We start from the raw sequence: 26,738 nt of genomic DNA, 5'->3' as shown, positions 1-26,738 counted from the left end.
CAGTGGCAGAAGGTTTGCTAACTGTGGAATGTTGGTTTTGTTTGCCAGGCCTGGTGTGCTGCAGGGAACTGTTTCAGCTTGCAGCGAGAGCATGACATTGCCATCAAGTTCTTCCAGAGAGCCATTCAGGTTGACCCCAACTATGCTTATGCCTACACCCTGCTGGGGCATGAGTTTGTGTTGACAGAAGAGCTAGACAAAGCATTAGCCTGTTTTAGAAATGCCATCAGAGTCAACCCCAGACACTACAATGCATGGTAAGTTTTGCTTCAGCCCTCTCCTTTTGCATGTGATCCAGAACTGCTTAGGGAGAAACATCTGCATGCCACCACTGCTCTTATTCCCCTGCCACTCTTCTAAGAGGAGAGCAAAGCTCTGCAGGTGATGTGGGCCTCACCTGCTTAAAGTTACTGCCACAAAGAGGAGAAAAGAATGGAGCTTTATGATTTGAGTTTCTCCAGATCATCTTGGCTGTATTACCCCAGCTGTGCTGCTCTGCTCTGCAGCACTCCTGCATCCATGGTTGTGCTTCAGTGGCAGTTAAAGAGATGAGATCTGTCCCCTTATAGCTTAGGATGCAGTCACAGATAGGATTGGGTTGAAAGGGACCCCTCAAAGGTCATCTTGTCCAACCCCCCTGCAGGCAGCAGGGACCCCTCCAATGAGATCTGACTGCTCAGGACCACATCAAGTCTGATCTTGAATGTCTCCAGGGATGGGGCCTTAACCACATCCCTGGGCAACCTGTTCCAGCATTTCACCACCACTAAATCTCCCCTGCTCCAGATTGAAACCATTCCCCTTGCCCTGTCTCTCCAAGCCCTTCTGAGCAGCCCCTCCCCAGCCTTCCTGTAGGTCCCCTTCAGGTATTGAAATGTAGCTCTAAGGTCTCCCTGGAGCCTTCTCTTCTCCAGGCTGAACAGCCTCAATTCTTTCAGCCTAGCTTCAGAGCAGAGGTGCTCCAGTCCTCTGATCATCTCTGTGGCCTCTTTTGGCCCCACTCCAGCAGGTCCATGTCTCTCATGATGGGGGCCACAGCCACACTCAAGCTTCTTAAAGCTTCCTCTGTGGCAAATAAATACAGCAGGCAAGCTTAGATCTGGTGTAAATCACCTGAGCTGTAAATCTTGAGGAGCTTTGGTATGTGTTTGCAGCTCTTGAGCCACTCTTCCTCTCTCATGGCACCAATTCTTCAAGCTGCCCAGCTGAGCAAAAAACCCAACATCATTTTAGACACAGGGGGTTGGGTTTTGTCCCCTCCAGCAAATTGTTTCCCACCCTGGATGGTGTTGGCAAGTCTCCTTCTGCCAGATCACACTCCCTGACAAAGGTCAGTCTGATTTGGCATGCAGCCTTCCTTACCAGGACTGTTTTTTCTGCTTGCAGGTATGGCTTGGGAATGATTTATTACAAGCAGGAAAAATTCAGCCTAGCAGAAATGCATTTCCAGAAAGCACTTGATATCAACCCTCAGAGCTCAGTCTTACTGTGTCACATTGGAGTAGTAAGTAGATTGCACCTTTGCTCTGTCCTTGTGGTTTTGGTCTGCTGCTCTTCTGTTTGCAGTGCAGCCAAGAAAGAAAATCCTTTGGGCTGTTTTAGCAAGGAAGGAGTTTTAGCAAGGAGTTCAGAGGGTCTGCTGGAGGATCGAAGTGGCAGCTCAGTGAAGAGCCACAGGATTCATCTGTTGGAAGAGAAGCCTTTTCCTCTCTCCCCTCTCTCCCCTCTCTCCCCTCTCTCCCCTCTCTCCCCTCTCTCCCCTCTCTCCCCTCTCTCCCCTCTCTCCCCTCTCTCCCCTCTCTCCCCTCTCTCCCCTCTCTCCCCTCTCTCCCCTCTCTCCCCTCTCTCCCCTCTCTCCCCTCTCTCCCCTCTCTCCCCTCTCTCCCCTCTCTCCCCTCTCTCCCCTCTCTCCCCTCTCTCCCCTCTCTCCCCTCTCTCCCCTCTCTCCCCTCTCTCCCCTCTCTCCCCTCTCTCCCCTCTCTCCCCTCTCTCCCCTCTCTCCCCTCTCTCCCCTCTCTCCCCTCTCTCCCCTCTCTCCCCTCTCTCCCCTCTCTCCCCTCTCTCCCCTCTCTCCCCTCTCTCCCCTCTCTCCCCTCTCTCCCCTCTCTCCCTCTCTCCCCTCTCTCCCCTCTCTCCCCTCTCTCCCCTCTCTCCCCTCTCTCCCCTCTCTCCCCTCTCTCCCCTCTCTCCCCTCTCTCCCCTCTCTCCCCTCTCTCCCCTCTCTCCCCTCTCTCCCCTCTCTCCCCTCTCTCCCCTCTCTCCCCTCTCTCCCCTCTCTCCCCTCTCTCCCCTCTCTCCCCTCTCTCCCCTCTCTCCCCTCTCTCCCCTCTCTCCCCTCTCTCCCCTCTCTCCCCTCTCTCCCCTCTCTCCCCTCTCTCCCCTCTCTCCCCTCTCTCCCCTCTCTCCCCTCTCTCCCCTCTCTCCCCTCTCTCCCCTCTCTCCCCTCTCTCCCCTCTCTCCCCTCTCTCCCCTCTCTCCCCTCTCTCCCCTCTCTCCCCTCTCTCCCCTCTCTCCCCTCTCTCCCCTCTCTCCCCTCTCTCCCCTCTCTCCCCTCTCTCCCCTGCTTTTAGGCAGCAATGAAATTACACTCTCAGGTCATTTGTGAGTCAGCCAAAAGAGGAGTGATCTGCAAGGCCAGACTGTGTGCAGATGTTAGTGTGAGCAGAGTGTTTATAGGGGGATGTTTTATACTTCATGCATAAAAATGTGGCTAGGTTTTAACTGCTTCTGCATGCACTTGGACCAGAACTTCCAGTTCTAAGGCACCTTTCTCACCATTCAGAGCACAGTGCTTTGGTCCTGGCTGTATCCCCACATTCCCTCATCCCAGTCACTTGTAGCTGTGCCAATTTACTGCTTAATCCACCTTAAGGCAAGTGAAGTTTTAAGTGGGAGGCAGCTGCTTCAGCCACCCTCTCTGCAGTTGAATTTACAGTGCTCCTTGATCCAGCAGCTACTGCAGCCCTTGGAAATCAGTGGCAGCAGATGCAGAGCTTACAGCTGGAAATCACTTCTCAGATCTCCATGGTGCTGACTTAAGGCTGTGAAGTGTGCTGGGTGCCTACCTGCTGGCATTCATTTGCCTTCTGTGGCAGCAAAGCTGTGTCAGATTCTGCAGGGAGAGTGGCTGCCTCTCACTTACTGACAGAGAAAGGCATTGAGTTTGCTCCTGGCCAGAGGTTCAGTGATTTGTCAGCTGTGGAGAACATTTTGAGGTGGAGATGGGGCTGAGGTGAAGCTGCCTTGCTGTAAGGAAGCTTGGGAAGGTTTGGGCTAGGATTGGACCAATCTTTTAAAAATGACAGATTGTATGGGAGTGTGATCAAGTGGATTTGTCCTGCCATGGCAGGAGAGTTGTTATTCTCCCTTTCCAAGCTCTCCTCTTTCTCTGGCAGGTCCAGCATGCACTGAAAAAATCTGAGAAGGCTTTGGATACTTTAAACAAAGCCATCAACATCGACCCCAAGAACCCACTATGCAAATTCCATAGAGCTTCTGTATTGTTTGCAAATGAGAAGTACAAGGTAAGGCTTGGTGCATGAAGAGGTGAGCATGGGGGAGCATCAGGGCTAGGGGAGGAGCCTGGGACACTGCTCTGTCTCCCCAGAATCACAGAATGGTAGGGCTTGCAAGAGACCTCTGGAGATCAAGCCCAACTCCCCTGCCAAGGCAGGGTCTCCTAGTGCAGGGCAGGCAGGAGCACACCCAGGCAGCTTTTGAGTGTCTCCAGAGATGGAGACTCCGCCACCTTTCTGGGCAGCCTGTTCTGTTGCCCTTAAAGAAGTTCCTCCTCATGTTTAGATGGAACTTCTTATGTTCAAGTATGTGCCTGTTAGTCCTTGTCCTGCCCCTGGGCACCACTGAAAAAAGCCTGGCCCCATCCTCCTGTCACCTGCCCTTGATTTATAAGCACTGATGAGATCCCTCTCAGTCTTGTGTTTTCCAGACTGAACAGCCCCAATTCTCTCAGTCTTTCCTCCCAAGAGAGCTGTTCAGTCCCCTGCTCATCTTTTAGCCCTTTTTCTCTACTCTTTCCATCAAGTCTCTGCTCTTCTTGAACCAGGGAGCCCAGAGCTGGGCACAGTACTCCAGATGTGGCCTCACCAGGGCAGAGTGAAGGGGGAGCAGAACCTCCTTTGACTTTCTAGCCACACTCTTTGGTTAGACAAGTGTCAGCTTGATCAAAGGAACTATATTAGACTTTGTGGTTGTTCTCAACTCTGGGGCCAGCAGGTAGTGCTTGAAAATTAGCATTATTTTAGCCTTAACCTGCAAAAAGAAAGAAGGGGGAAGTAGGAATTGATACAAAACAAGGGCTCATTAAACTGCCCCATACCAGCAGCCACAAGAACCAGCTCCTTCAAAGGCTGTGAAGAATAAGAGGCTAAGCACACTTGGTCTGATCCCCTGCTGACCTATGCCCTGTTTAGAATGAGTGAAGATCTCATAGTAGTAGTAGTATCAGTCAGGGTTGGAAGGGGCCACAAGGATCATACAGATCCAACCCCCCTGCCATGGGCAGGGACACCCCACACTAGATCAGGCTGGCCAGAGCCTCATCCAGCCTGGGCTTAAACACCTCCAGGGCTGGGGCCTCAACCACCTCCCTGGACAACCCATTCCAGGGCTTCAGCACTCTCATGGGGAAGAACTTCCTCCTCATGTGAAGCCTCAATCTCCCCACCTCCAGCTTCATTCCATTCCCCCCAGTCCTATCACTGCCTGAGATCCTGAGCAGTCCCTCCCCAGCCTTCTTGGAGCCCCCTTCAGATCCTGGAAGGCCACAATGAGGTCACCTCTGAGCCTTCTCTTCTCCAGACCGAACAGCCCCAACTCCCTCAGTCTGTCCTCACAGGAGAGCAGCTCCAGCCCTCTGCTCATCCTCCTGGCCCTGCTCTGGACACCTTCCAGCACCTCCAGATCTCTCTTGTGATAGGGGCTCCAGAACTCTCCCCACAGTCTTTTTCCAGTGACTGTTGTCCTCTGGCCTGTTTGGTTTGGTTTGGGGTTGGAGGATCACAGAGTCATACAATTCCTTTGGCTGGGAAGACCTCTGAGGTCATTGAGTCCAACCATCAACCTAAGGCCACCAAACCACGTCCCCAAGTGCCATGGCCACAGGTTTCTTGAACATCATGCAGGGATGGTGACTCCACCACCCCCCTGGGCAGCCTGTGCCGGTGCCTGACCACTCTTGGGAGGGAAGAAGTGTTTGTGTGTGCACATTTAAAGGGAGAACTTGACTCTGAACTTTGCAAAATGCAAGTTCTGACTGAACCAATTAAACAGCAACTCTGTGAAGACCCAGGGCTTAATGAAGTGCCTGTGTATAGAGTGGGTTCACAATTTGAAAGCAGAGGATAAATGCAGGAGGGGAAAAAATGAGTAGCCCACTGTCTTACTGCCCCTGTGCTAGTGAAGGAACCTCTTGACCATGGGCTTAAGAAATAAAACCTTTGGACTGCTTTTGCTGCTGAAATTGAAGCCTGGAGCCCTGCTCTGCACATAAACTGCATAAAACTTGGTGAAGTGTTTAGGCTTTTAGCAGCAGTGTGAAGGAGTGTGTGATAAATGTGGCCAGGGTTGGGTAAATAAATGTTGGGTTCCACTTCCATTTATGTAGCAAGCAGTAGGTTGAAATTATCTTCCCATGAATCAAGTTTTAGAGGGCTGAATGGAACTCTCTTTTTGTTAGGTTTATTTCTCACTGCAGACTAAATATTTGTGGGTAGGATTTCTTAATGATGCCAGCTGACTGCCACAGCAGAATAAATTGTCCCAGTGTCAACCATTTAGCTTTTAAAAGTCAAAAAGAAGCTTCACTAAATAGTTTGGACTTCAGCTGCCTAATATAAACAAGTCAGCCTTTGGGAAAGTCCACAGAGAGAGATCTAAAGCCAGAAGCTTTCAAAAGCACAGGCTGGGAGCTACATCCCCCACAAAATACATCAAGGTTCTGACTTCTTCAGAAGCTCTCTGCACCAGAGGAGGTGCTCCCAGCAAATGTAGCATCAGCATAGAATCAGTCAGGGTTGGAAGGGACCACAAGGATCATCCAGTTCCAACCCCCCTGCTATGGGCAGGGACACCCCACACTAGATCAGGCTGGCCACAGCCTCATCCAGCCTGGGCTTAAACACCTCCAGGGATAGGGCCTCAACCACCTCCCTGGACAACCCATTCCAGGGCTTCACCACTCTCATGGGGAAGAACTTCCTCCTCACCTCCAGCCTGAATCTCCCCACCTCCAGCTTCATTCCATCCCCCCCAGTCCTATCACTCCCTGAGATCCTGAGCAGTCCCTCCCCAGCCTTCTTGGAGCCCCCTTCAGATCCTGGAAGGCCACAATGAGGTCACCTCAGAGCCTTCTCTTCTCCAGACTGAACAGCCCCAACTCTTTCAGTCTGTCCTCATAGGAGAGGTGCTCCAGCCCTCTGCTCATCCTCGTGGCCCTTCTCTGGACACCTTCCAGCACCTGCAGATCCCTCTTGTAATAGGGGCTCCAGCATCTTATCCTCTACCCCATTGTGGCTTGCTGGGGGCAACAGGGACACTGGATAGCAGAGCTGTGAGATGTCTTGTAGAAGACTCAAGCCACTGTAGGTTTATTTCTATCCAACTTGCTCTCTTTCTGTAATAATTGGGCTGCTAATGAGGCTGTTGATTGCCAGCCAGCTGAATATGAGCCAGGGTGTGCCCAGCTGGCCAAGGCCACCAGCATCCTGGCTTGGATCAGCCACGGTGTGGCCAGCAGGAGCAGGGCAGTGATTGTCTCCCTGTACTCAGCACTATTGAGGCCACATCTTGAGCACTGTTTTGTTTTGGGGCCCTCATTCCAAGGAGGACATTGAGGGGCTGGAGCAGGTCCAGAGATAGGCAGCAGAGCTGGTGAGGGATCTGGAGAACAGGGCTGGGGAGGAGCAGCTGAGGGAACTGGGGGTGTTCAGCCTAGAGAAAAGGAGGCTGAGGGGAGACCTTCTGGCCCTCTACAACTCCCTGAAAGGAGACTGGAGCCAGGTGGGGGTTGGTCTCTTCTCCTAAGAAACAAGTAGCAGGACAAGAGGAAATGGCCTCAAGTTGCACCAGGGGAGGTTTAGGTTGGACACTGGAAGAAACTTCTTCACTGGAAGGATTCTCAAACACTGCCCAGGGAGGAGGTTGAGTCCCCATCCCTGGAGGTGTTTGAAAGCTGCACAAGTGTGGTGCTGAGGGCCATGGTTTAGCACCAGCTTTGCCAGTCAGAGAATGGTTGGAGTTGATGGTCTTTAAGGGCTTTGCCAACCAAAACAATTCTGCCACCCTGAAATCCTGCAGTCTTCAGATGAGAAATGAATGTAAAAGGAATTGCAGCTGCTTTGCTAGTTTGAACTCTTGGTGCCCAGTCACAGTTGGTGCTGGGGTACCTGGTTGCAGGCTGCTGGCTTGTACTCACCTAAGCTTTTCCTCCTTTGCAGTCTGCTTTACAAGAACTTGAAGAACTGAAACAGATTGTTCCCAAAGAGTCTCTTGTTTACTTTTTAATAGGAAAGGTAGGTAAAAACTAGCTCTGATCCCCAGCTCTCTGCCTTCCCTCATTGCAGAAGTGCTTACCTGATGAGGAGCTTTCTGCCTGTCACCAAACTGCTTCCCTTTGGAGCAGTCTCCTAAAAATTCCTGAGGCTTTAAATAGAGCCAAACCCAAACATGCAGACTGATGGATTTACAGCTTAAATTGATCTCTCAGTATCCACCTCCTGATGGTTTTGAAGCTGTCAGCTGTTAATTTAGTTCTGTTTTGATTGGAATCTCTTCCTCCCCCTTCCTACACATTTGCTGTTCCCCATGGGATCCCTGTGGTAAATCTTGGGCTGTTTGCTCTCCAGAGCTTCAAGTAGCAGCTTGATCTAAATGGAGGCCTTTTTATGCTTTTCTTTTAGGTCTATAAAAAACTGGGTCAAACACATTTGGCCCTAATGAATTTCTCATGGGCAATGGACTTAGATCCCAAAGGAGCCAATAACCAGATCAAAGAGGCCATTGATAAACGCTACCTTCCCGATGATGAGGAACCAATCACTCAAGAAGAGCAAATCAGTGAATGTTATCCCTATGAATCAGGTTTGTATTTCCAAGCCTCTGTCACTCCAGGATTTCCCACTTGGGTGGTGGCAGGAGGAATCCCAGGTTTAATGAGCAAAGCCTGCTGCTCTGCCTTGCTGCCCAGCAGAACTCTTCCAGAGGCTCTTCATTCATCCTTCCTCCAGTGAGAGCAAGATTGGGACATTCCCTAAGAATCTGTAGATGGAGTGGAATGGAGATAGTGAGCCAAGGGCTGGAGCAGCTTTGCAGTGAGGACAGGCTGAGGGAGCTGGGGTTGTGTTCAGCCTGGAGATGAGAAGGCTCAGGGAAGACCTTAGAGCAGCCTTCTGGTACCTTAAGGGGGCTACAAGAAAGCTGCAGAGGGACTGTTTGCAAAGACCTGCAGTGATAGAACGAGGGGCAGTGGTTTGAAATGAGAGCAGAGCAGATTCAGCTTGGATGTCTCTGCAGCCTTCCCACAAAGGAATGGCACAGGCTTCTCCTCTTCCATGAACTTCATGAGTCATAGAATCACTCAGGGTTGGAAGGGACCACAAGGATCACCTAGTTCCAACCCCCCTGCTATGGGCAGGGACACCTCGCACTAGGTCAGGCTGGCCAGAGCCAGCCAGAGCCATGGATAGTCAGAAATCCTGACCTCTGCTGCAGGCTGGGAGTAGTGCTAGAAAATAAATGCTAACAAACAGCTCAATTCTCTTCCTCCAAAGCAGAAAATGCAACAGGTTTGGGATTCTTAGGAACAGCTGCAGGCTGTGTTCTGCAACTCCAAATCTTGCCACTTGGCACTTGTCTTGCTGTAGGTCATGGTGACTTTTGTTTCCTGTTGGTCCTGTGTCCAGTGTGCTTTTAATACTGCAAATTGATCTTGCACTGCCTGAACCATCAAGGAATTTTTCTTTCCTAAGAACCCTAGAGGCTGAGCAGGCCTCTGACCAGAAGATGGAGACAGAGCTCTGGAAGTGCTGAGCAACACTTCAGCAGTACCAAAGGAAAAAGCCCTAACCCCACGCTTCAAACCCAAAAACTCCAACCTGGCCCCCCAGAACCAACCCAAAAACCCCAACCTGCCCCCCCCCCCCCCCCCCCCCCCCCAAACACAACCTAAAAGGGAAAGAACCAACAATTGAATCTGTCCAGTAAATGTAAACCAAAGAGCACAGTGTCAGGCTGTCAGCAATTCCCTTTCACAGGATCACAGAATGGTTTGGGTTGGAAGGGACCTTAAAGATGATCCAGTTCCAACCCCTCTGCCATGGGCAGGGACACCTCCCACTAGACCAGGTTGCCCCAAGCCTCATCCAGCCTGGTCTTAAACACTTCCAGGGATGAGGTATCCACAGCTCCTCTGAGCAACCTGTTCCAGTGTCTCACCTCCCTCAGTGTAAAGAACTTCCTCCTAATATCCAATCTGTATCTCCCCTGCTCTAGTTTCAAGCCATTGCTCCTTGTCCTATTACTACAAGCCCTTACTAACAGTCCCTCCCCAGCTGTCCTGTAGCCCCCTTTAGGTACTGGAAGGCCACTGGAATGTGGGAGCACCTTCCACTGGACCAAGTTACTCAAGGCCCTGTCCACCCTGGCCTTGACTACCTCCAGGGAGAAGGCAAATCAAGTGGTCACAATGCAGTGGGTAGCTGGTGGGAGCATTTCAGGCAGCTGGTGTGTTTTGAAGGAGTGGGATGGTTAAATTGCTCCATTGGCAGATTTGGAACCCTCCACATCAATCCCTAACTGCAGTAGGTGTTGGAGATGTCAGATGCTTAGCAGAAGATGGCTGCAGCAGGGTTTGTTGAATGTGCTTTGTGTGGATTCCTTCCTGAATGAATTTATTTAGGCTTCATTATGCTACCAAGGCTCAGAGTGTTAGGAGGAAAAATCCATGGTGGCTTTACAGGCTCACAGGTTGGAAGGGATCTCCAGAGGTCATTGAGTCATTCAGTATTCAGTATCACCAAGGTTGGAAGAGACCTCAAAGATCATCGAGTCCAACCTGTGACCACAGACCCCATGACTAGAGTAGGGAGGACAATAGTGCCCACTGCAGGCTTGAACTCACAAGCTTCCCATTAAGGGTCTTATGTGCTACCAACTGAGCCCAACCCCCCTGCCAGAGCAGGAGCACAGAATCCAGCACAGGTCACACAGGAACACATCCAGATGAGTCTTGAAAGTCTCCAGAGAAGGAGCAGCCTGTTCCAGTGCTCTGTCACCCTCACAGTGAAGAAGTTCCTCCTCATGTTGAGGTGGAACCTCCTGTGCTGGAGTTCATACCCACTGCCCCTTGTCCTATCCCAGGGTGCAACTGAGCAGAGCCTGTCCCTGTCCCCTCCCTCTCGAACCCCCAGCCCTTAGATACTTACAAACTTCAGAGTGTTCACAAAGGAAGCCCAAGCCAGTTGCTGGAGCTGATGTTGGTCGTTGGGGGGGGGGGGGGGGGGGGGGGGGGTAGAAACCTTTGTGGTGTTTGACTCCTTTGTGTTTGTTTCCCTTCCAAGTGGGCACAGACGAGTCCCAGGAGAGCAGCATGACAGACGCGGACGACACCCAGCTCCACGCGGTGGAAAGCGACGAATTTTAACACCTCAAAAGCCACCCTCTGAGCTTGAGTGTGTGACTGGTACTGTTGTGTTCTCCCCTCCCTCTGCATCCTGGGGCTCCACATCACTGAGCCAGCACTGTCATTATCCTCCACTGCCACCACCACCCCCCCACCCCCCCCCCTGCCCCCCAGTGCACTGCTCAGACGTTGAGCTGGAGGCCAGAGTCGTTGGTGGCAGTGCACAGCGTTCAGCTGCTACCCAGTCTCGACCGGTTGGCTCTCACACATCAGCGAGGAGGAAATGCTTTAGATGTTCCCATCGTTATTTCTTTGGTTTGGACTCTCCTTTTGCTGGGGGAGGGTGGGGAGGGGGGAGAGAAAAAAAGACGGGGGGGGGGGGAGGGGAGGGGTGGGGAGAAAGGAAGAAAACAGAATATATCATGGAAGAAGGACTTGTGGTTTGCTCTAAGGAAGCCAGTAGATGTGGGGATAGTCCCTAATGAAGCAGTGTCTTGTTCTTTACTCCAGAAATGTGTCTTAGTTTGGTTCTTTTTCTTGGTGAGCAAAGAGTGCTGAACCTCATTTCCCAACTTCTCCCAAGGACAGCGGTGACAAATGCAGGCTCTTTAAAAGCCTCTTTTTTTGGGGGGGTTTGTTTTGGTTTTTCTTTGGTTTGTTTGGGGGTTTGGTTTTGGGGTGTTGGGTTTTTTTTGTTGTTGTTGTTGCATATTGTGGTGTAACTTAAATGCCAGGGAATGTAAATGACCTTAAAAGCTGCGGTGTCTCCAGTGAGCAAACACCCCACAGGTGCTGGGCCCCGGGGGTTGGGGGTGCAGGCTGGCGGCAGCGGAGGCGTAGCGGGAGAATCAACCTTGCAGAATCAAAAGCTTTTCATGAAGTGCTTTCAGTGTCCTAACCAAGAATTAATTTATTCACCTAGTTTCTGAAAGGTCAGTGTTTACTTTGTACTTCAGAGAAACAAGTCAGCACCACCTTTGCTTCCTTTGTTTTGGTTGGGTTGTTGTTTTCCCCCCCTTCCCCTCCTGGCCCCCTTCCTTCACATCCCCCTTTTGACTTGTTCTTCCCCCTCCCCGTGGTAAGAATGAAACCTAATAAAGGGCAAAATCAAGAGAGAAACTTAGATCCAACTGTCCTGTGCAAACATCCAACCCCTTCAGCCAGGGTGGCTGCGTGTTTTGAAGCAGGCAGACTGGGAAGACCGTGGAAGCCTTAATGCAATCAGAACCTTAGCCAAGCGCGTCGCAGGAGAGATTTTAAACCTCTTCCATCGAGCGTGGTCCGAGCAGGACGCCAAACCCCTGCAATTCTCTCTCCTCTCTCAGCTGTTCTTTAAGATTCTCACTCTAGGAACACTTGGGGTTTGGGGTTGGTTTTTTTTTGCCTCTTCTCCAAGAGGCTGCTTCTTTGAGAAGAGACCTCTACGACCACCTCCTTGGAGTCCCAAATGCTCTTTCTCTGTAGCGTTGTGCAGCAGCAGTCGGTGCCCTCACGCGGTGATGATAACCTGTATGATAGCAGCGGTTTTAAAGAGCAGTTGATGCATCCTAATAAATTGGGAATGAGATGAATTTCATAGCAACATCCTTGTTGTCATCAGTCTTCGTGGGTTTTGGACTTGTTTTTCCTTTCCTTGCTTTGTTTTAATGTCTTTGGGGGCTGGGGGGGGGGTGTGTCTTTGAATTGCCTTTAGAACTTCATGGGGGTCGGGGTTAATTCTCTCCTTGTTTTACACCAGGTACATCAACTCTCGTGGTGGAGCTCTGGGCAGGAGCCTCAGAGATATCTTCATCATTTGACAGCCAACCCTCAAGTGCTGAGCAAAGAAACTTAAAATTGACTGATTTGTTGTGTGTGTTTTGTTTCTTAAGTAGGAGGATAAGCAGTGAAAAAAATAGGCTTAAACTCCCCAAAGAGCGTGGAGAGGAGAGGAATGAGGATACGGTCAAGGAGCTTTGTGCCTCTGCCCAGCTTGTGGCTGGGAGGCTGCTGGATTAACTGGAAAATCATGGTGTGCTTCAGCTGTCCTGAGCATTCTGCATCTCACTGCTGCCTGTGCTGATGGACTTCCTGGGGTGGTTTCCTCTCCTGATGAGCCCTGCCTGAGGCAAACGCAGGGCTCAGAATTCCTGAGGGGCAGAGCTCACTCTCGGTGCTCCGGAGCTCCCCAGCTCTGTCCTGGCACAGTCCTACTTTTCCCACCTAGCCTGCCTGCAGCTTCCCAGCCCATCCCTCACAAGGAGGAGTTTAAGCAGCACCTCAGCAGAAGGTCTGGAGCAGCGCTTAGGTCTGAGTGCCACCCACGAAGGTGTTTCATTGCCTTTCCTCTGCTTCCCAACCTATGCTTTGAAGCAAAACCCAGGAGGAGAGGCAGCTGCTGCTCTTCCTTTCCACAAAGGGGACCAGAGCTCTGGGGAATCCCTAGGCTAATTTTCTCTGCTCTTCCTTTCCACAAAGGGGACCAGAGCTCTGGGGAATCCCTAGGCTGATTTTCTCTTCTCCTCAAAGCGGGGAACAATTGTAGCAACATTGTGAACGCCCAGGGAAGAGCTCTGAGTTCAGCTGGGGTTGTTGCTTTGTGCTCTTTGTGCTCCCTGGGAGGTTTGACACAGCTTTTAGTTCTCCACCCATACCTTAAAGTGCTCTTTTTTTTCCCCCTGTTGTTCCAAACAATCTCCCAGTGACATTTAGAGCAGGCTGCTGTTCGACCTTCTACATCAACCCATTGTCAGTATTCTAGCAGGGAGATGTTGCTCTCTGGGAAAGAGGGGCAGGGAGAAGGAGGGTGAGGGCCACTCGGGCAGCCAGGTTAGAGCCTGAAAAGAATTAGGGAGCTGTCATTTTCTTGCACCAAAACTCTGGACCAAGGGCCAGGTGTGGGTGTGGTGTGTTCTGTTTGCATTGAAACAATGTCATGTGTCTTTTTTTCCCCCCTTTCTCTTTCTTTTTTGGGGGGGTGTGTGGGGTCTGGGTGACCTTTTCCTCACTTTTTTTTTTTATTTCAAAAATTGTACAGCCCTAAGGGAGGGGGAAAAAAAAAAAAACCAAACCAAAAAGTCTTTTCTGTTAATATATTTGCAATTCATTAAAGGATGTGGAAAATCCAAATAAACTCCTTTGAAAAGCAGGCTTAGCCCCCAGGTCCTTTGGGTCCGTGCTGGCACTTGCCCTGCAGGAGGCGGCGGGGGGGGGGGTCAGCACAGCGGCGCTGGGGAGGAGTTCAGGGCCATCCCTCGGGGCTGTTTTCTGCCCGGGCTGGTGAGAGCCCGGTGCTGCCTGTGGATCTGCTGCAGGTTTCAGCAGAGCAAGCTCTGAGTGGATCTTCCTGGCCTGGGATTTAGGGTGAGGGGATCCCTGAGCCCGGGGACGTGCGCTGAGGTTTCCAAACTCGTCTGCTCATCGCCAGCCTCCATCCTGCAGCTTGGCAGGGGAGGGAATGAGGTCCCAGGTGCACAGCAGACTTGATTTATTGTTCTGCCTCTTGTGGCAGCTCAGTGTTGCGGCTTGCAGCAGCGTTTGGTTCAGCAGGGAAATGGTTACAGACCTTGCTAGAGCAAGGCTGGTGAGGAGCAGCTGAGGGAACTGGGGTTGGTTAACCTGGAGAAGAGGAGAGTGAGGGGAGACCTCTTTGCTCTCTGAAAGGAGGCTGGAGCCAGGTGGGGGTTGGTCTCTTCCCATGTAGTAAGTGACAGGATGAGAGGGAATGGCCTCCAGTTGCAGCAGGGTAGGTTTAGAAGATATTAGAAGGTATTAGAAGGACCTTCTTGACAGGAAAGGTTCTCAAAAGACTGGAACAGGCTGCCCAGGGAGGTGTTTCAAAGAGGCAGAGATGTGGTGCTGAGGGACAGGGCTTACCACCAGCCTTGGTAGAGTTAGAGACAGTTGGACTCGATGCTCTTAAAGGTCTTTTCCAACCAAAATCGTTCTGTGATTTTTATACCTTCAGACCTGGAGGAGAAGCTCGCCAGGAAGCCTGAGCCTCATGGCTCTGCAGGAATTCCTCTTGCTGCCGATTCACTCACCTTGGATGAAAGCTGGTAGCGTTCGGGTTTTGTCCCCTCTGTTGGTGTAATCCAGTCGATTTTTGAGCCAAATGACGCTGAATTTAACCCTTTCCTACTCGTAGTCTGCACACCGGCTTTTCCCTCCCGTTTCTTTCACCCCTGGGCTGTTACAATGGCACAAACCGAACCATTCTTCACTCCAATCCTCCGCTCGGCAGCCGACTTCCCGCCCAGCTTTCCGCACGGCAGCCGGAGCTGAGTTACTCTTCCTGTGTCTCCCTTGCTGAGTTCAGCTTTACGCTTCCTAGTGGCGAAGCGAAGCTTTGTTACCGGTGGGCTGAGCCTTGGATGCCTCCAGAGAAAGGCGAAGCCTTCACGCAATGGGACTCGGAAGCTGCCTCTGAATCACAGCAGCGCAGCCAGCAGCGGGGCTTGGAAGTGTCGCGGCGCTTCCAGCTCACGAAGGTTTTGGGGTTTTCTGAGCACCGAAAGCTTCTTATTGGTGCCTCAGGCTTCAGCCGGTTGTTCCTCAGGAACTTGGCTGCGGCATCACCTCCCTGGTTTTGGTTCCTCTGTCAGAGGTAGTGGCATTCTCCAGGCGAGAGCTGGTGCAGGCGCTGGCTCTAGGGGAGCTGAATAGGGTTTGAGAGGCAGGAAGCTCCCCCTGGTCCTGGTCCTTGGAGGAGCAGGGTTGAAAATTGTGTTTGTAACATAGAGAATGAGACTTTCTCATCCTCTCAGAGAGGCTTTGATCTCTCTGCTCTTCAAATCAGTATTTGTACAGCTCTTGATTGCTCAGTGTGGGTCCAGCTGCTGTGTAAACCCTGGGAGATGTTCCTTGCTTTGAGATCCCACAGTGGTGGGCAGACAGAGAAGGAGGAACAGGAGGGGACTGGGCCTCTCCCTGGGGTCACAGCTCCAGAGCCAGGCAGCAGACACCTCTTCAATCTCTGTGTCCTCGTGTCCAGCCAGGCAGAGTCATGGAGAAAAGCCTTGGAGCAGAAACACCAGACCCAGAGCAGCCCACGGAGGTGGAAATGGAACAGGTGAAGGAGCTGAGGAACTGCAACAGAGGTGTGAGGCTGGTGAAAAATGGGGGAGTGGGCAGGGCAGGGTGACACGGGATCTGTGCTGGGTGACTGTCCTCTCTGCAGAGCCAGCTGTCACATTCCCCCAGACTGGGCTAGTGTGGGACTTTCCCTGAGTTTCTCAGTGCTCCAGCAGGAGAGATGCTCAGCAGGGCCACCCCCTCTGCCTCCACAGCCTTGTGGCACAGCAGCCACGGACACTGCTGGCTTCTGCATCCACCAGTGCCCACGTTTTGTCCATGGCTCTGGCTGCATTTCTGGTCCATCCATCAGGGGCTGGGGGTTCTGCACCCCTTCTCGGGGTGATGTTCCAACCCATTCTCACCTGAGACCTGTCCTATTTTATTCAGCCTGAAAAGATGGGAAGGACCTCAGGTATCCTAAGGGTGCAAATAAGCATCAGAAACCCCTCCCAGATCAGGAAAACAAATCCAAACCAAACACTTCCAAAACTCAGTTCAGTTGAAGACAGCCCAGAAAGCCACGTCCAGAAAGGAGCCACAAGTTCCTCTCTGACAAGCTTTGCATGCAGATTATTTTATCAGCCAAAAAACATCTTCTCCTGCTCCAAAATCCAGTGGTTCCTATCCCCTTGTGTGTGGGACAACAGGGATTCTTTGTTGCTGGGACATTTGGGAGCAAGCTCAAGGAGCCAAGAGGATTTGTTTGCTACTTTCTGCCTCAAAGGCACTTTCTGGAGGGGGTTTCAGCCTCATTGTGCTGGGCCAGTGGCACATCTGCACCCACTGCTGAGCACAGCAGATGCCTCTGTCACTGCAGTCTCCAGCAGAAGGTGGCCATATCCTGGCTTTTCCTGGATAACCAGGAAAAACAGCCTGGTTGCAGCCACCATGTGGAAGCCACCTTCCCTGGAAAAGGAGAGGCAGAGGATGGTGTCTGTGTGGGGGAGAGGGTCAGTGTGGTTGTTCTGTGTAAGGTGTGGTTTCAACAGAGAGGAGCTTGGCCGCTGCGTAGAGTACAGCCAGAAGTTCCTCCTGCATCATCCCTGCGCCAGAAGTGGTGGTGAAAAATCCACTTTGGTCTTAAAACTGAAAATAGCTGCTGGAGAGGCAGAGATCAAGCGTCTGTGACATGTGCCTGGTCATCTTCTGACAGAGGAGGAAGTCTCCTGCCTCCTTATGCTGGGTGAGTTACCAAAGCTCAGCTAATCCCACCTGAAGCCCCTGGGTGTAGCGGTGCCTCCATCAGCGTTGTCCATTGGACCTACCTGGACTTCAGGGAGGAGGTATAGGGGCCAGAAATCCCAGCTGGAAGCTGACACAGATCAGTTTGCCCAAGGAGCCAGACCTGGGACATTCCTCCTTTGTTCCATCCAGCAGAACTCAGCTTTGTTCAGATGTTGGGGATAGTTGATGAAGGTAGAGGACATCCTGGGAGACTGAGGCACTGAGGGCCAGAACGTCTAATGTGATATTGGTGTATGTGGAGCATCTCAAACGTTGTCTCCAGAGCTTTGCTGTCCCACAAGGAAACAGGGGACTCTTATCAGAAGGACCATCAGTGACAAGTGAAGGAGCTTGTCCTGCTCTTGGCTTGCAGGATGTGGAGTTGTGAAGTGTATTTGAATCAAATCCAGGGATAAAAGCTACAAGTGGAAGCACTGAAGGAAGAGCACCTCTGCTCTTCTGCCTGTGTGAGCAGGTGGAAGGAGAAAACAGTGGGAAGGTTTTCCTTGTCTAGGAGAAGGTGATGCTGAAGATGTCCCCAAGTTCATCAGGGTGTAGCTTAAGAGGGGCTTGAGGGAGCTGCTGCTGGGTTGTGTTGGTTGTCTGCCCCATGGGGACAGCCTAGGGGGAACACAGGGCAGCAATGCAGGCCCAGAAAGCCTGGTGTCACCCGTGGAGCAGGGGCCCCTGTCCACTGTGGGACAGGACCCTACTGTTACCCATGGGATGGGAGCATGTGTCACCGGTGGGACACCAGCCTGGTGTGACTTGGGAGACAGGAGTCTGTGTCACCCGTGGGACACAGGCTCAGTGCCACATGTGAGACATGGGCCCTGTGCTACCTATGGAACGTGGGCCTGCTGTCAGCTGTGGGACCTGGTCCCTGTGTCACCTGTGGGACCTAGGCTTAGTGCCATGTGTGAGACACGGGCCCTGTGTCACCTGCAGGATATGGGCCTGGTGTCATCTGTGGGACATGGACCCTGTGTCACCTGCAGGGTATAGGCCTGGTGTCATCTGTGGGATGTAAGCCTGGTGTCATCTGTGCGACAAGGGCTGGGTGAGACTCGTGGGACAGGGGCTGGCTGTCACGCCGTGGCCGCTGAGCCTCGGTACCGGGGGACGCGAGTCCTCTATCCCCTGCGGTTCACGAGTGGCCTGTGGCCCACGGGACGCCCTGTGTCCCCCGTGGCTCACTGTCCGGTGCCACCTCCGGGGCAGCCGTGCTCCGTGGTCCGCTGGACTCCTCCTTCACCTCCGAGCCCCCCGCCGCAGCCAGACCACCGCCGCCCCCCGCCCGCCGGTCCCGCGGCCCGGCCGGACCCGCGGCTGCCCCGGGAGGCGGCCCAACGCCCGGGGGCCTCCAGGCCAGGCCGGACCGGGCCTTGTGGGGGGGCGACAGCATGGGGAGGGGGCAGGAAAGCACCGTGCGGGGGGTCCCGGGGGCGCGAGGGGGGGGGTGCGGGGGGTGCCGGGCAGGGGGCAGAGCCCCGGCTCCGCATCAATCACCGCCCGCCCCGCCCCTCCGCCCTGACTGACGCGCCGGTGGCCAATGGGACGGGCCCATGCCCCGCGCACAGCCAATGGGGGCGGGGGAGGGCGGAAGGTCCCCACTTCAAGGCTGGGTGAGCGGCGCAGGTAGGTGCGGGGCGAGGCGCTGCCGGTGCGGGGCGGCGCGGAGGGGGGGCCTGGGATGGGCCGGCACCGAACGGGCCCCGCCGCCCCCCTCCACCGCCCCGCACCAGGCCAAGTGGCGCGGCCCACCCGCCCCTTCCCGCTTCCCCGCTGCCGTCCCGCAACTTGGCTGCGGGGGCCGGGCCGCGACGGGGCTGGAGGAGCGGGGAGCGGGGGGGCGGCGGCGGCCGTGACTCCTCCCGTGGCCACCCGGTGAGTTGGGGGCCGGGGTTCTTTGCGGGCCGGCCGCAGGGCCCGGGGCGCCGGGGAGAGCTCCGCCCCGCCGCGCTGCCCGGGGGGGGCCGGGCCGGGCCGGCTCCGTGCGGAGCGGGGACCCCCCCTCCCGCCCCGGGCCTCCATTTTAGCCCGGGGAAGCGAGGCCGGGCCTGGGGGGCCTTCTAGAAGGATCTGGGGGTGGCAGCCCCCTGCACCCTCAGCCCGGCCTGCGGGTGCTACTGGGCCCCGTCTCCACCGGCCGGCCCGAGGCGGGATGGAGGTTAATGGGGGGGCGGGATAACTGGGGTCACATAGGCTGTGCTCTCCCCAATCTGACAGCCCTTTCTTCCTCTAGGTCCTGGATTTTCTTAGCTCCTCTAATAAATAAGAAACTTGCAGACCTACCAGGCGTCGGCAGAGGCTGGAAGGATCCAGAGGCCATCCCCATAGCAGCTGACCGCCTGCACCGCAGGTGGCGAGGATGGGCCTGGCCAAGATGCCCACCAAGGTATGATGTACTCCCCTCTGCCGCCTGGCACGGCCGAGCCTTGAGTGCTGGAAGCACCACGCCGGCTGGGTTGGATGGGCCAGGTTCCGTTTGCAGGTGGTGGTTCAGGTCTGAAGGTGTGGGGTGAGCCTGGAGCCCTGCACGCAGTGTGTTGGTGAATGTGTGACTTGAAAATGGAGGTTTGGGGGTATGGCAGAAAACCTGGGTTTATCCTGTGTGTGCAGGGTGCTTTCTCTCTCCAAAACATTTCCAGTGCCTCTACATGGTGAAGAGATGTGTAGCTTCCTCCTGGGAGGGTGTGTATGCATTTCCTGGCCTTCACTGTCCTTGTGTGCCACGGTATCAAGACATCAAGGTACAACTTGCCCAGAAAATGAAGATCTACTTGCTGCACCCCCCCCACCCTCATTGTGTGCATCTTTAACCCCCAGATTTATATCAGTTGGATCCTTTTCACTTGCTGATATAATCTGGCTTAAATATGTGCTTAGAATGTCAAGAGGGTTTTGTGTGTAGCTTTATCCTGTGAAAGCCAAACTTGGGTTTTTGTGCCTCTGGCTTCCCCATGTGTGAGCAGCCGTAGTGCTTCTGGCTCTGGAGTAGAGAGTGACCAGGATTTGCTGATGCTCAGTTTGAGAAGTTGCCTCTTACTCTGGTAACATTACCACAGGTTCAGAATTGTGCCCTGAACACTTTAGGTGCAGCATTCCAGTCCCATGAAGCTGAAGAAAAGCAAAAGGGAAGCGCTGAAGGGAAGAATCTTTTCCTCTCTTGATAAATCTTCAAGCCAAAGCAGCCTGACTCCAGGCCAGTTGGGGAGGCTGAATTTAGACAAATTCTCTTGTAATGGGAAAACCAAAAATCTTGACTCAGTTCTTTCACACTGACCTTAGACAAATCTGCTCTGGTATCTGATCTCCAGTTGGCTAACACCAGAGTAAAGGCTCTTACTCTTTGTACATGTCACAACTGTGAGTTGTTATGGGGGCTTTAAAAAAGGAATTAAAAGGCCCTGTTTGGGAGGTTATCACAGAGCTTCTTGGAGGTTTCTGCTTACAGCTCTTGCTGAAACTGGTAGGAAATCAGCAGAGAGCTTCTCTGGGAACTGGTCCTTAATTCCCAGGTGCCATACACTGATGCATTGGCTAAATGGGGCTTTAGAAGCTGTGTGGAGCTTGGCACCTGTGTGGGTCCCTGTGTCACCCCAGGGTGTTGTCAGCCCTGTGGTTTCAGCACTTCCCAACTGACAAGGGGCTGCAGCAGGTGACAGTGGTGTTGGTCTGTGACAAAATGTTCCTGTTTGCTGGCCTCGTGCTTCAGTCTGGCAAGCTTGGAGGAGTGAAGGAGTAGAATTCAAGAGCACTTAAGCCATTGTGAAATGGAGAAATGGTGTCACCTTGGTGTTGATGGCTGGGAAAGCTGCAGGTAGAGCCTGTGCTGTGCAGCCTGGCCTCTGGAGAGAGAGAGCTCCAGCTTTGGATTTGGGAAGGAAGAGAAGGCAAGAAGGCACCTGCTTCCTCCAGCCGAGCGGGCTGGGGATGGGCACGTGGGAGGATAACGTCAGGTCCTTGCTGCTTCCCATGAGCTGGCAGGAGCTGAGGGGAAGGAGCTGTGCCTGTGGCAGCAGGTCACACCTAGGGCTGCTGGAAGGTGCACCAGGAGGGTGTGCAGGCTGTGGTCGTGTCAGGCCGTCACGTCCGCTCGACGTTTCTGCTTGGAGGCGTTCACCTCCTGCGGTGAGGCTCGAGTTGGACCCTGGGTGTTTTTGAGTGCATGAGTGTGTCATCTGCTCCTGTGCCAGATGCTTTAAACTTCTGATGGGCATGTATTTGAGACCTTCTGTGTCTGTATCCCTGACTTGTGCTCAAACTCCAGCACCTGATATTGTTGTCACAGTTTTCACTAGAGACGAGAGCAACTCCTTTGTAGCTCTTGAGTGTTGTAAAGCTCTTTACCTGCAGCTCCTCAGAGGAGGGAGCAGAAGATCAGGAAGCTCTTCCTGGTCTTTCACATCTAGCAGGCACAGACCTGCAGACTGTGCTGCTCCAGAGCTCTGCATGCTGTGGTGGTCACAGAAAGGGGGGAACTTGCTGCTTTCTTCTTCTTAGGATTTCCCTGTGGTCATCTGGGCACTGAGTCTCCCGTGCTAGGCTGGTCATGGGAAGTGTCCTTAATAAGGAGAGAGTGGAAGGACTTGACTTTTTCCACCCATATACGACCTCTGATCCCTGCCTGTGTTGCTGAGGGTTTGGAGACAGGTGGATTTGGCCAGGGCTGAGAAATTTGTGTGAAGCCTCAAAACTCTGGGCCCAGAGACTTGGAGATTTCGTTATCTCTGGAACAGAAGCTCTCAGAGCACAGCTCTGATCTCAGGCTGCTCCACGACTTCTTGAGCATGCCCAGAAGAGTAAATGTTCAATAACCAGGATATTAGACTGTGTTTCAGCCTGGTGAAACTGCTGTTCCAGTTGGGGTTTAAAGAGAATTATTAGCAGTTAGGAACAGAACTGTAGTGTTGTTTTTTTTTACCTAAGACTGGAAATTCAAATGGTGATGGAATTGTTCCCAGTGCCCCACAGCAGAAATTCTCTTGTTGGTGGATCTTAGAAAAGCTCTGTATGTAAAAAAAATAATAATCAAAAAGAGACCTTAATGAGAACTAGTGAACTCTTAAAACTAATGTTAATGTTGCTTGTGGCAGAGGGAGAGCTTTTATGCCCCAGTGTTGGTGGTGATTGGAGGCTGGACTTAAGAGGTCTTGGGTTTGCTGTTGGCTCACGATGGGGAGTGTGAGGAGCAGGGTTTAGTGCAAGTAGAATCTGTGAAGATGTTCTGTAAGCCTTTAGCCATGGCTTGTGGGTAAAGGAAGGTGCATCAAGACTTTTCCAACTGTGGTGTTGGAAGAAGGGATGAGTTGTGCAGCAGGTATCAATCCAGCCTCCCTCTCAGCCTACTGCTGCTGCCGTGCTCACGCTTGTGAGCAGTTGCTGAGTTCCTAACCAGTGGTTTTAACTTTTCATGCTAATGAAACTCCTTAATCTATTTGTCTGTCACACTGACCCTTGCCCCTAGCAGAGGGTGCACAAGTGGGGCATGTCTCTGCTGCACCTATACAAAGCCCATAAGGTGTATTTTAGTGTTGAGGTTTGTAAGGGTTGTCCCCTAATACTCCATTAGTCCGTGCCTCATTCTTTTACAAGACATTGGCTTGTAAGTGCAGGATCCCATTTCCTTTCCTTTTCTATTTCCCTCCCCTGTTCCTCTCTGATGCTCCAACACCTGTAACCTGAAATGGAAGCAATGCAGCTTTCAGAACTGCACTGTCACTTCTTTATTTGTTGTATTTTACTGCTTACATGATTAAATGTTTGGGATCATGTCGTGTCCTCTGCACAAAACACGCTGATTGCCCTAATTACTTTAGCAGATACCTAAACTGATGGCATCTGAGGCTTGCTCTTGCACTTCTTGTGCACTTCCATGCCTGTGTTTTTGATGGGTTGAAGCCAACACAATGATATTGTTGGCAGTTGATGGGGACCTGCGTGACGAGAGGTTACAACTAAGTGTAGATTTGGATGCTTTGCCCTCTGCATGTTGATAAAACCTGGCTATCAGCCCCCAGCTGCAGCAACAGTTTAAAACTTCAGGGTGTTTTACTGTTGAGTACTCAGCCTGGCATTCTTCTTTGGAAAATATTTCACTCTCCTCCCCAAACTGGTGCAAACAGAGTTCCCACCAGGGCTTTGGGAAGCCAGGCTCTTCTGTACCACATGCATCAGTCTGACGCAACAGTGTGGAGTATTGGGATGCCTTTTGGCATGACCAGGCCTATGTCTTTGGCAAGGGCTCAAAAAATGCAGTGGTGAAGTTTGTTTTGTTACTACCTTCATTACAAAGTCTGGCATTCCCAGCCTCTCATCCCTATGGAAACCATAGGAATATGTTTTGCACTGGGAACCATATAAAGGCATTTTTGCTGTTGAAGGCATAATTGATTTAAAACAGCTGATCACTATATCAGAATAACAAATGCTCCTTAATTTCACAGCAGATTAAAATAACTTCCTCCCTGGCCTGGGTAACAGCAGAGCTGTGATCCTGAGAGGTACTGATGGGTCTAAGGAGTAGCCTCTCCAACAAGAGAACGAGCAGCATGGGTTGTCCTTCAAATCATGAACATCTGTATCAAATTACTTGATCTGAATCATCCAGGGGCTTTTCAAAACCAGCAGTGGTACTTCTTATGTGGATCACTTGGCTTTTTTACTGAGTGGTAGATTAATTTCCTGGTTTTATCAAGCAAATGAAAGCTTAATCCATTGATTTCAAAGTCCCCAAGGCATGTAACTCAACTTTAGTAGAACAGAGACCTCCCTGGGCAGGGAAGCAACAGGATTGCTGAGCTCTACCAGCCTCTGCACTATTTACCTTCATGTATCTCTGCTCTGCATTTAAGGACTTTGCTCTTCTTCCTCTTCAGTGAGTGTTTTCAGAGTAGCTGGCTGGGATGTGCTGTGTCTGTCACAGCTAAGGGGCTTAATGTCACTGGACCCTTCCTGTAATGTTGAAGATGACTCTCGGAAGAACAATGATCACTGCACCTCTGCAGTTAATTGCTACAGCTTATCTATATTTAGCTTTAAACCAGACCAGTTTTGCATACTCTTAAGCCTCTGTGGCCACTGACATTTGAGTTTGCTACTTCTTGTTAGGGTATCTAATGAGGCTGCAAATGAGGCTGCAGAGGTGGTGGTTGTGCCTGCAGGAAGTCTCATCACTGTGTTCTTCGGTGGCCATCATCTTTGTTACCTGCAGGACATTTCTCAGACTGCTCTGGCACCTTTGCAGGCTCAGGAGTCCCCCTTTGTGTGCCCTAGCCTGTTTGCTAATTATCTCTACAGCTATGCATTGGCTTGTATAAAGACTGTTAATTTTTTTGAGGCAGGGACAATCAAAGCAAGTCATGAGGAGGAACAGGTGGAGGCAGTGAATGTGTGGTAGAGACAAGGTAATCATCAGGTATGAGCAGCTGAGTACACGATGCTCACCATGTATTGAAACCCATGGTGCTTTGCAGAAGAGGGTGACTTCAAAGAAAGGCTTAAAGGTTGCAAAAATGTGGCTGCTTTGGGGAGAGCTCCTCCTGCTCACGAGGGACATCTCAGCGGTGGTGATGACGCTGTGCGAAGGACTCGTGGGCACGGGTGGCTGTGCAGGAGGAGTGAGGTGACCTGGAGGAGATGTTGCAGCACTTTTGAATGGGAAATGGGTTCTGGAAGGGCTATAAAAAGGTATGTAGCAGAGGTCAGAATTGTATTATTTTAGACTGCACAGCAAATTTTGCTACATCATCTCCAGATGAGGTTGACTGATGAAAGCTGGAGATGGGTCTGCGCTGCAGGAAGATCCAGATTTGTACCAGACTGTCAAGCCTGAGATCTTGGCTCTTGGTTAGGCTTGCCTCCCTTACCAGAAAATTCTGCAGTGCAGGATGAACAAAAGATTAGCAACTTTATTGCAGAGGCATTTTTGTCTTAAACTTCCTCCTCAACAGACTGCCCTTCCTCTTCTGTTCTGGTATAGAGATGTGTGTGTTGCTGAAGTGAATTCTAGATATACCTAAAAGACACAAGAAGAATATGTATGCTGTTGCAGGGTCCTGGCTTCCTAAAGAGCTGTCCAAGTGTGGTGGGGAGAAGGAGGTCAGGAGAAAGTATGAGGCTGCTGTCTTTCTGTTACCTTTATGACCAGTGTGACCCTGTTCCGTGCTGGATATGGCTGTGCTGATAACAATGCTGTCCTGATGTCTCCCCTGGCATTGTTTCATCATTGACTTAAAGCCCTGTTCAAGTTCCCTAGAATCATTTTTCAAGGTTCTCCATGAAATTGCTGAGGCTGGGTGACTGCTGTGTTGGGATGGGGAACGCTCATCAGGGAGGGGAGGGTGGTGACTGCAAGGGACAGGAACAGAGCTGGTTGTCTGCATCTCTCTGCAAGGGTATAAAACCCCCAGCATTGGTCTCTGTGCTGTCCTTCCTTGGACATTTCTATTGAAAAACACTTAAGTAGGAGCTGAGTTTGGAGCATTTGTGTTGTCAGCAGAGACACAGTTGGTATCTGGCCTCTGGGGTGGTTTTGGCCACGAGTGCCAGGCCCTCAGGAGAAATGATTGAATGTGTTGCCCATGGATTTCCTGACCCAAAAAACCAGCTGTAATGACAGTTCCATGCCACAATTTATTAAGCACTACGTTGGCTGTTGAAGAGCAATAGCAGTGTCTTGGCTATCTCCAAATGCTTTTTTTCCCCCCTTGTGTGTCTGTGGAAAGAAACTAATTTGCTTGTTCTGCATAATCCAGATCAGCATTGCTCACACTGGCTATGGAAACAACATCCAAAGGTCTTACCTAATCCTGCAGTCAAGATAGTACAACCTTTTATTTTTTTTTGCTCTAAACCCAACTCCCTAGGGTGAGCACTGCCAGTGTATCACAGCAGGCAGTGCTGTGGTGGTGCTTTTTTTCCCCTTTGCAGACAGCTGATGGTCTAAAGCACTTTTTTTTATTGGCATAACTGCAATCCTACTGTAGAGGCAGCATAGCTATGGAGAGGGGGGAGTAGTTTGCTGGCTGAAAGGGCTATCACTTCAGAATCGACCTCCCTGAGCAGGGAGTGCCTTTGCCTGGCAATGATACTGAAAGGTTTGGTGGCACCCCAAGCGTGGCAGGTGAACGTGGACACGTGGCTCTAGCTCTGCTGGAGGACGTGTAGGCATTGCCCTCATGCAAATAGCAAAACTGAAGGTCAAAGAGGTGAAATGGTCTCTGCAGTCCCAAACTGATCTTTCCTGATCTGCTGGCTCGTGGTGTGTCTGGTGCATGTGGTGAGAAGGAGTTGTTGAGGAGGGGGAGAAAGTATCCTCGTGGTGGTAGGAGAAAGCTGCTCCTGCTTGGATGCAGGTCATGCTCCTGGGGTTCCCAGCCTCTCTTACCCTTAGAGCATTTCCTGGAGAGCCTGGTCTTTGCTATCAGGGGTTGCAGAGCTGCTGGGAGCACATAGCCTCCTGTGTAGGAACCCTTGAGGGGGTTGATGTGGCAGGAGATTGGGCAGCCTGGGCCAGGGCTCTATTTGCCATAATGCCTCCCGGAGCTGTGCTGGCTTCAGGTGTTCTAGATTTAGGAAGTTTAATGGAATTTTTAGGCAGAGTTTTTGGAAGCAAAACCCCGGAGAGCCTGGCACTGGGGAATACAAAGAAAGTGAACCAGTGAAAAGCTCCTGGGGGTGCAGATGGAGCTGGAAACGCGAGGTGCGTTGTTTTGAGGGGAAGCCACTTAAACCGGTAAAAGTTTATATGCAGGGAATAGACTTCGGATGGATAAAGTGTTGGGTGTTCCCAGGGGAAATGCTGGCAAGAGCGAGCGCT

The 26,738-nt window shown here is 52.0% G+C and overlaps 2 protein-coding genes across 5 annotated transcripts in view; both read left to right on the top strand.

The window, feature by feature from the left end:
- CDC27 (cell division cycle 27) overlaps nt 1–10,794 on the top strand; it is a 45,028-nt gene extending 34,234 nt beyond the window's left edge. For all 4 annotated transcript variants that reach the window (XM_054176864.1, XM_054176863.1, XM_054176862.1 and 1 more), the window contains exons 14-19: nt 49–257; nt 1,387–1,504; nt 3,396–3,524; nt 7,455–7,529; nt 7,917–8,097; nt 10,575–10,794. In XM_054176864.1, coding sequence (XP_054032839.1) covers nt 49–257; nt 1,387–1,504; nt 3,396–3,524; nt 7,455–7,529; nt 7,917–8,097; nt 10,575–10,657 — 795 coding nt within the window. In that variant the 3' untranslated portion in view covers nt 10,658–10,794. The remainder of the gene's footprint in view (nt 1–48; nt 258–1,386; nt 1,505–3,395; nt 3,525–7,454; nt 7,530–7,916; nt 8,098–10,574) is intronic.
- An 8,384-nt stretch (nt 10,795–19,178) lies between these two features.
- KANSL1 (KAT8 regulatory NSL complex subunit 1) overlaps nt 19,179–26,738 on the top strand; it is a 117,211-nt gene continuing 109,651 nt past the window's right edge. Inside the window, exon 1 of the mRNA XM_054176614.1 lies at nt 19,179–19,313. The gene's annotated coding sequence lies outside the window, so the exon portion shown is untranslated. The remainder of the gene's footprint in view (nt 19,314–26,738) is intronic.

The sequence above is a fragment of the Dryobates pubescens genome, chromosome 36 (assembly GCF_014839835.1).
Source record: "Dryobates pubescens isolate bDryPub1 chromosome 36, bDryPub1.pri, whole genome shotgun sequence".
In the NCBI taxonomy this organism is placed as follows: Eukaryota; Metazoa; Chordata; class Aves; order Piciformes; family Picidae; genus Dryobates; species Dryobates pubescens.
The sequence above is the reverse complement of the archived record's forward strand: the minus strand, read 5'-3'. Positions and strand labels throughout refer to the sequence as shown.